General features: G+C 58.9%; 1 protein-coding gene across 1 annotated transcript in view; it reads left to right on the top strand.

Moving 5' to 3' along the window:
• The window catches only part of LOC105525628 (mitochondrial import inner membrane translocase subunit TIM16), an 83,682-nt gene that overhangs the window by 56,140 nt on the left and 19,527 nt on the right, over positions 1 to 8,015 (top strand). Inside the window, exons 15-26 of the mRNA XM_011961314.1 lie at positions 550 to 676; positions 1,125 to 1,300; positions 1,816 to 1,924; positions 2,037 to 2,123; positions 2,200 to 2,342; positions 3,203 to 3,307; positions 3,388 to 3,473; positions 4,154 to 4,295; positions 4,390 to 4,479; positions 5,293 to 5,409; positions 5,674 to 5,809; positions 6,847 to 6,938. Coding sequence (XP_011816704.1) covers positions 550 to 676; positions 1,125 to 1,300; positions 1,816 to 1,924; positions 2,037 to 2,123; positions 2,200 to 2,342; positions 3,203 to 3,307; positions 3,388 to 3,473; positions 4,154 to 4,295; positions 4,390 to 4,479; positions 5,293 to 5,409; positions 5,674 to 5,809; positions 6,847 to 6,938 — 1,410 coding nt within the window. The remainder of the gene's footprint in view (positions 1 to 549; positions 677 to 1,124; positions 1,301 to 1,815; positions 1,925 to 2,036; positions 2,124 to 2,199; positions 2,343 to 3,202; positions 3,308 to 3,387; positions 3,474 to 4,153; positions 4,296 to 4,389; positions 4,480 to 5,292; positions 5,410 to 5,673; positions 5,810 to 6,846; positions 6,939 to 8,015) is intronic.

Raw genomic sequence — 8,015 nt, 5'->3', positions numbered from 1 at the left:
TTTTTTAGTAGAGTCAGGCTTCACCATGTTGGCCAGGCTGGCCTTGAACTCCTGACTTCATGATCTGTCTGCCTCAGCCTCCATTTGGGATTACAGATTTGAGCTGGGATTACAGACTTGAGCCACCAAGCCCGGCCCCAACCTTCTTTGTCAAGTGTAACAGAGACAGAGAAACACATGGAGTGTAAAGAAGGAACTTCACAGTGCTTTCTAAATTGGGCAAACACTTAAAAAGCAAGAATTTTCATAAAGATCTAGATTTCTGGCTTCTCTTAAAATACTGGCAGATCTAACCCGCTGGGCACACCCTCCTGCAGAGCCGGGAGCCAGCAGCTGCCACTTGCTGTCCCCGCAGTCTGAAGCTCAGCTGCTTCCCTGTATGTCTGCATTTATGCCCATGCCCCCACCGCTCCTGTCCCATGCCCACAGCAGGGGCTCCTCCAGTCCACAGGGGGCCCAGAGTGGTGACCCTGGAGTCAGGTGGCAGGCACCCCTCCCTTTGGCCAGCACACCCAGAAGCAGGCTGGCTGACCCCATGCCCCTCCCCAGGAGGGCTTCTCTTCGCCTCCCAGTTCACTGACCTCGCCCTCCACGCCCTCCAGCCTGGGGCCCTCACTCTCCAGCACCAGTGGCATCGGGACCAGCCCCAGTCTGAGGTCGCTGCAGAGCCTGCTGGGTAAGGAGGCAGGATGCGGAGCTCACCCCTACCGCGGGAGCCCCGTCTGCCCCACTCCCCGTCATCCTCCTCTGTACCCTACCACTGAGCACAGGCCTCGTGCAGGGCACCCCCCTCACCCAGACTCACTGGCAGGGTCATTTGTCCTGGGGGCTGGGGTGTGGCAGCTGAGTCTCACCTGTAAAACAGGAGGGCGACTGGGGCCACCAGCTTCCGAGCAGCTGAAGCCCTGGGCTCCACCAGGATTCCTCCGAGCCACCATGGAATAGGGTATCGTTCCAGGCATTATTCCTGGGCGAGTTGCATCCACTGGATTAGCAGAGGCCTGGGCCTAGGTCCACGCTGCACACCTGCCTGGAGTGAGGGGAGCAGGCAGCCGGGACTCAGAGTGCAGGACAGCGGGGGACAGCATCCTCACATGTGGTTCCATGTCCCTGCCACCCGCCAGGCCCCAGTTCCAAGTTCCGCCATGCTCAGGGCACCGTCCTGCACCGAGACAGCCACATCACCAACCTCAAGGGGCTCAACCTCACCACACCTGGTGAGAGTGATGGCTTCTGCGCCAACAAGCTACGTGTGGCCGTGCCCCTGCTCAGCAATGGGGGACAGGTGGCTGTGCTCGAGGTGAGGGCCCCACCCCACCAGGGCTGCCCCTCAGTTCCCTGCCAGTGGTAAAGACACAGAGGGCCTTAGCTACCCACACGGCACAGGGAGCACAAACCGTGTGTCAGTCCCCTACCCGCCTGTCTTGTGATCCTCCCAGCCACCTGCCACAGGGCCTGCCACTTTTATCCCCATTTTACAGATGAGGGAGAAGAGACACAGAGAGGTTTAGTGATTTGCCCTGGTCACACAGCTGTGTAAGTGGTGGAGCTGGGATCCGAAGCCAGGCCACCTGAGCCCCAAGCCTGAGCTTTTCCCACCAGTTCATGCTGCTGCCCCCTCACTCTCTGGGGCCTTGTGGTTGGCACTTGGGGCTCAGAGTACAAGGTGGTCAGGGCAGAGAGCTTGGGTCACCCAGCAGTGGGAGCCTCTGCTGCAGAGGGTGGGCTCCCAGATATGCTGCTTGCTCGCAGCCCCTCAGGACTGGCTTTTCTGCCTGGCACTGATGGGCCTTGGGATGGGGGCACCTCCCACAGCTACGGAAGCCTGGCCGCCTGCCCGACACAGCACTGCCCACGCTGCAGAATGGGGCAGCTGTGACTGATCTGGCCTGGGACCCCTTTGACCCCCATCGCCTAGCTGTGGGTAAGGAGGCTGGGTGTCTGGGCTTGAGGGAGGGTCCTGGATCCCGGATGGGGACTGGGGAACCCAGAGTTCTTGGGCCCAGCAATGATGAGCGTCTGTCTGTCCTCTGTAGCTGGTGAGGATGCCAGGATCAGACTGTGGCGGGTGCCCCCACAGGGCCTGGAAGAGGTGCTCACCACACCGGAGACTGTGCTTACAGGTCAGGCGGGCTCAGGAATGGGGCTGGGGTGACCAGTGTCTCCCGAGAGCTCCCCATCACACCTGCCTTCCTCCAGGCCACACGGAGAAGATCTGCTCCCTGCGCTTCCACCCGCTGGCAGCGGATGTGCTGGCCTCGTCCTCCTATGACCTCACTGTTCGCATCTGGGACCTTCAGGCTGGAGTTGATCGACTGAAGCTGCAGGGCCACCAAGACCAGGTAGGATGGCTGCAGAGGTGGGGCCAGCAGTGAGGAGAGGCGGGACCAGCAGTGAGGAGAGGCGGGACCAGCAGTGAGGAGAAGCAGGACCAGCAGTGAGGAGGGGCGGGACCAGCAGTGAGGAGGGGCGGGACCAGCAGTGAGGAGGGGCGGGACCAGCAGTGAGGAGGGGCGGAGCCAGCAGTGAGGAGAGGCGGGACAAGCAGTGAAGAGGGGCGGGGCCAGCAGTGAGGAGGGGCAATGCCAGCAGTGAGGAGAAGAGGGGCACAGCAATGAGGAGCAGGGGGCCAGCAGTGAGGAGGGGCAGCACCAGCAGTGAGGAGGGGCAGGGCCAGCATTGAGGAGAAGGGGGGCACAGCAATGAGGAGAGGGGGGCCCCAATGAGGAGAGGCAGGACCAGCAGTGAGGAGAGGCGGGACCAGCAGTGAGGAGGGGTGGGACCAGCAGTGAGGAGGGGTGGGGCCAGTGGTGAGGAGGGGCAGCGCCAGCAGTGAGGAGGGACAGGGGCCCCAATGAGGAGAGGCAGGACCAGCAGCAGTGAGGAGAGGCGGGACCAGCAGTGAGGAGGGGTGGGACCAGCAGTGAGGAGGGGTGGGGCCAGTGGTGAGGAGGGGCAGCGCCAGCAGTGAGGAGGGACAGGGCCAGCAGTGAGGAGAAGGGGGCACAGCAGTGAGGAGAGGGAGGCCCCAGTGAGGAGAGAGGCAGGACCAGCAGTGAGGAGAGGCGGGACCAGCAGTGAGGGGAGGTGGGACCAGCAGTGAGGACAGAGGGGGCCAGCAGTGAGGAGAGGCAGGAGCAGTGAGGAGGGGTGGGGCCAGCAGTGAAGCAAGGCCGTCTCTCACGTCCCTTCCTGCCCCCAGATCTTCAGCCTGGCCTGGAGTCCTGATGGGCAGCAGCTGGCCACTGTCTGCAAGGATGGGTGTGTGCGGATCTACAGGCCTCGGAGTGGCCCTGAGCCCCTGCAAGTGAGTCCACAGGGGCTGGGGAGTGACCTCAGACCTGGCTCAGGGGTCCTGGCTGGGTGTCACGTGATGTGCCTCAACAGGAAGGTCCAGGGCCCAAGGGGGGACGCGGAGCCCGCATTGTCTGGGTGTGTGATGGTCGCTGTCTGCTGGTGTCTGGCTTTGACAGGTGAGGACTCAGGGATCCCCGTCCCCAGGCTTCAGCAGCCAGCTGTGTCCCCCTTCTCCACAATCACATATATTTGTCAGGCTTTCAGAAACCATTGCTGCCCCTGATGGGATGGTTGGGTAGGTGGGTAGATGATTGGATGAGTGGGTTAGGTGGGTGGGTGGACAGGTGGGCAAATGGATGGATGGGTGGATGAATAAATGTAGGGATAGATGGGTGGATGGATGGATGGTTGAATGAGGGGTAGGGGAGAGATGGATGGATGAGTTGTGGGTAAGGGGGAGATGGATGCAGGGGAGGGTGAGGGAGTAGGGGAGATGGATGGAAGGGTGTTTGGGGGTTAGCGGGGAGATGGATGGAAGGGTGGGTGAGGGGTTTGGGGGAGATAGATGCAGGGGTGCCTGAGGGGGGTCTGGGGGAGATGGAAGCAGGGGTGGTGAGGCAGTCAGGGGGAGATGGATGGGTGAGCGATTAGTTGGGGAGAAAAGAGTCAACGGGGGACCCAGAGGCGGAGGGGCAGGTTAGGGTGTGGCTGCGCCGGGCCAGGCCAGTGCTTCTGAGGGCCACACTAGGCCTCACCTGCAACCCAGAACAGAGCAGGGGCTACGTGGGCACCTTCTCCCTGCCCCAGGCCCCTCCAGCTCTGAAACACCTGCTTCTGCCCCCAAACCCCCTTGCAGCCAAAGTGAGCGCCAGCTGCTCCTGTATGAAGCTGAGGCCCTGGCTGGCGGACCCTTGGCGGTGCTGGGCCTGGACGTGGCTCCCTCAACCCTGCTGCCCAGCTACGACCCAGACACTGGCCTGGTGCTCCTGACCGGCAAGGTGGGCTGGGCTGCAGGGTGGAGTGGCAGGTGAGAGGTGGTGCGGGGAAGACCGGTGTTGCTGGAGGGTCCCCAGTCGGCCTTCTTCCCCGCAGGGTGACACCCGTGTGTTCCTGTATGAGCTGCTCCCCGAGTCCCCTTTCTTCCTGGAGTGCAACAGCTTCACATCGCCCGACCCCCATAAGGTGAGGCCACTCTGGCGCCTGGTTCCCGATGGGACCACAATGCTGCCCTGCCCCCTGGTGGCCATGTGGGCAAGTATAGGAGCCTGTGGGTCGGGGTCAGAGTCCCTGGGCGGGGGGTGGGCCTGGGGCTGTGCCCAGTGACTGGCAAGAAGAGCTGCTGCTGGAATTATTGAGGAAGTTTGAGAGCCGTTGTCATACTCAACCATTATTAAAAATTATACCGTAGGCTGCGTATGGTGTCCTGGAATCCCAACACTTTGGAAGGCTGAGGCAGGAGGATTGCTTGAGCCCAGGAGTTCAAGACCAGCCTGGGCAACATAGCAAGACCCCCATCTCTACAAAACAAACAAAAAATTACACTAGATAAGGTTAAACCATATGAACCCAAAATATGAACCTAAAAATAATATTAAAAACCAAAGTAATAAACACTCAGTTTATCACTTCTAATTAATTTTTCCAATTTTACTGTTATTTGTGCTGAGGTCACATGTTTCTGTGTTGGAGTGCATGGAGGAAATGCAGGATGATGTGCTATTTACATCTCTTCCCAGCACCACATTCAGGGAGTGGAAGTGGCATCTAGAAGCCGCCCATGCTGGGAGTTTGTACACTGTGGAAACAGGAAAACACTACAAATCAGGGCTTTCCCTCCAGAGAGCAGGTTGTTCAACATGATCAACACATTACTGTCCAGGGACAGGCCCTAGGCATGGTGGTCCTAAGTGAGGGGTGCTGGCACCCTGGTGAGACTACGTGTCCAGCCATGAGCTCTAGGTCCCAGTGGCAGCTACGACTCCCTTGCTCCCCCAGGGCTTCGTCCTCCTGCCTAAGACAGAGTGCGATGTGCGGGAAGTGGAGTTGATGCGGTGCCTGCGACTGCGCCAGTCCTCCCTGGAGCCTGTGGCCTTCCGGCTGCCCCGAGTCCGGGTGAGGATGGGGACCTGGGACTCCCATGCCCACCCCCTTCTTGGTGCCTAGAGGGAATTTTGGGTCTCGTCCGGCCCTGCTTCCAAACTTCGCCACCCATCGTTCTTTGGGGACACCTACCCCCTTTTGCTGAGATGCTGAAACTCATGGAAGCCCCAGATGGGTGGGAGGGTCCCAGGTCTTGCCCTGTCCCTCCCCAACAGATGCTCGTGTGCCCTGGGCCCCTGGTCAGTGTCTCAGGACAGCCCGTTTCTCCCTCTGCAGAAAGAGTTCTTCCAGGATGACGTGTTCCCGGACACAGCCGTGAGCTGGGAGCCGGTGCTCAGTGCCGAGGCCTGGCTGCAAGGCGCTAATGGGCAACCCTGGCTTCTCAGCCTGCAGCCTCCTGACATGAGTCCAGGTGCACTGAGGGACTGGGTGTGGGGAGGAAGCAGGATGGGGGTTGGAGAAAGTGACAGAAGGCCCAGGTTGAAGTTCTGTTCCTGTTGGCACGCCAATTCCTCTGGCCCTTGCGAGGGTGGAGTGGCTGTGTCAATCAGTCTCTGAGCCCCTGGAGGGCAGGGCCCGCGGTCTGTGTTTTCATCACAGGTCCCCACCCCTAACACACACACACATGCACACACTCTGGTGTCTAGGGCAGGGCTTATGCACTGAGGCTCCATTGACTGTTAACACCACCTCTTAGATCTGTGCCTCTTAGAAATTCTCTTAGAAATCCCCTAGGTAGGCCAGGCGCGGTGGCTCACGCCTGTAATCCCAGCACTTTGGGAGGCCGAGAAGGGCGGATCACAAGGTCAGGAGATTGAGACCATCCTAGCTAACACGGTGAAACCCTGTCTCTATTAAAAAAAAATACAAAAAACATTAGCTGGGCATGGTGGCGGGCGCCTGTAGTCCCAGCTACATGGGAGGCTGAGGCAGGAGAATGGCGGGAACCCGGGGGGCGGAGCTTGCAGTGAGCCGAGATCCCGCCACTGCACTCCGGCCTGGGCGACAGAGCGAGACTGTCTCAAGAAAAAAAAAAAAAGAAAGAAAAGAAATCCCCTAGGTCAGCCAGGCGCGGTGGCTCACGCCTGTAATCCCAGCACTTTGGGAGGCCGAGGCGAGTGGATCACCTGAGGTCAGGAGTTTGTGACCAGCCTGGCCAACTTGGTGAAACCCCATCTCTACTAAAAATACAAAATTAGTCAGGCATAGTGGTGGGCGCCTGTAATCCCAGCTACTCCAGAGGCGGAAGCAGGAAAATCGCTTGAACCCAGAGGAGGCAGAGGTTGCAGTGAGCTGAGATCACACCATTGCACTCCAGCCTGGGCGACAAGAGCAAAACTCCATCTCAAAAACAAAAAAAAAACAACAAAGAAAGAAATCTCCTAGGGTTTGGCACCAAAGAGCCCTCACAAAGGCAACTCTCTGATACCTGTCCTTGCCCTGTCCCAGTGAGCCAAGCCCCCCGAGAGGCCCCTGCTCGTCGCGCCCCATCCTCAGCACAGTACCTGGAAGAGAAGTCAGACCAGCAAAAGAAGGAGGAGGTAGGCATGGGAGAGAGCAGCCGTGCAGAGGTGACAGAGTCCTGGCTGCACCTGACCGTGGCCCCTTAGTTCTCCATCCCCAACCCAGACTGGGACAACAGCCACATGTCACATCCCCTTCACACCAGAGCCTGGTGGGAGACCTTCTAGAGCCCTGCCACTGACCATGGGGCATGGGAAGTTGGGGAGGGCAGTGGGAGCCTTGCCCTGGCCATACCAAACCCAGCCCAAGCTGGAGGTTCTGGGCCCAAGTGCTTTTGGGACCCTGGAGTACATTTTGAGCGTTTGAGGCCCATGCAGAGACAGTAGCCCCTGTGTCTGGCGCCACATGCCACAGTCTGTCAGTCTCTGATTCCCCCCATCTCTTCTTTGTGTCTTTTTCAATAGAAACCCATCAATTTTGTCAGGGCTGTAATTAAAATGGCTCTTTTGAGGCCGGGCACAGTGGTTCACGTCTGTAATCCTAACACTTTGGGAGCCCAAGGCAGGTGGATTGCTTGAGCTCAGGAGTTTGAGACCACCTCTGGGCAACACGGTGAAACCCCGTCTGTACTAAAATACAAAAATTTAGACAGACGTGGTGGCGGGTGCCTGTGATCTCAGCTACTCGGGAGGCTGAGGCAGGAGAATCACTTGAACCCGGGAGGCGGAGATTGCAGTGAGCTGAAATCGCACCATTGTACTCCAGCCTGGGTGACAGAGCAAGACTCCATCTCAAAAAACGAATAAAAATAAAAATGAAATGGCTCTTTTGGCCGGTCATGGTGGGTCACACCTGTAATCCCAGCACTTTGGGAGGCCAAAGCAAGAGGATCTAAGCGATGGAGTTTGAGACCCAGCCTGAGACCAGTGAAACCCCATCTCTACAAAAAATTTTTAAAAATTAACCAGGTGGCCGGCCGGGCGCGGTGGCTCAAGCCTGTAATCCCAGCACTTTGGGAGGCCGAGACGGGCGGATCACGAGGTCAGCAGATCGAGACCATCCTGGCTAACACGGTGAAACTCTGTCTCTACTAAAAAATACAAAAAACTAGCCGGGCGAGGTGGCGGGCGCCTGTAGTCCCAGCCACTCAGGAG

This window comes from Colobus angolensis, unplaced genomic scaffold, assembly GCF_000951035.1.
Source record: "Colobus angolensis palliatus isolate OR3802 unplaced genomic scaffold, Cang.pa_1.0 Scaffold55, whole genome shotgun sequence".
NCBI lineage: Eukaryota > Metazoa > Chordata > Mammalia > Primates > Cercopithecidae > Colobus > Colobus angolensis.
This window is presented reverse-complemented; position numbering and strand designations above follow the sequence as displayed.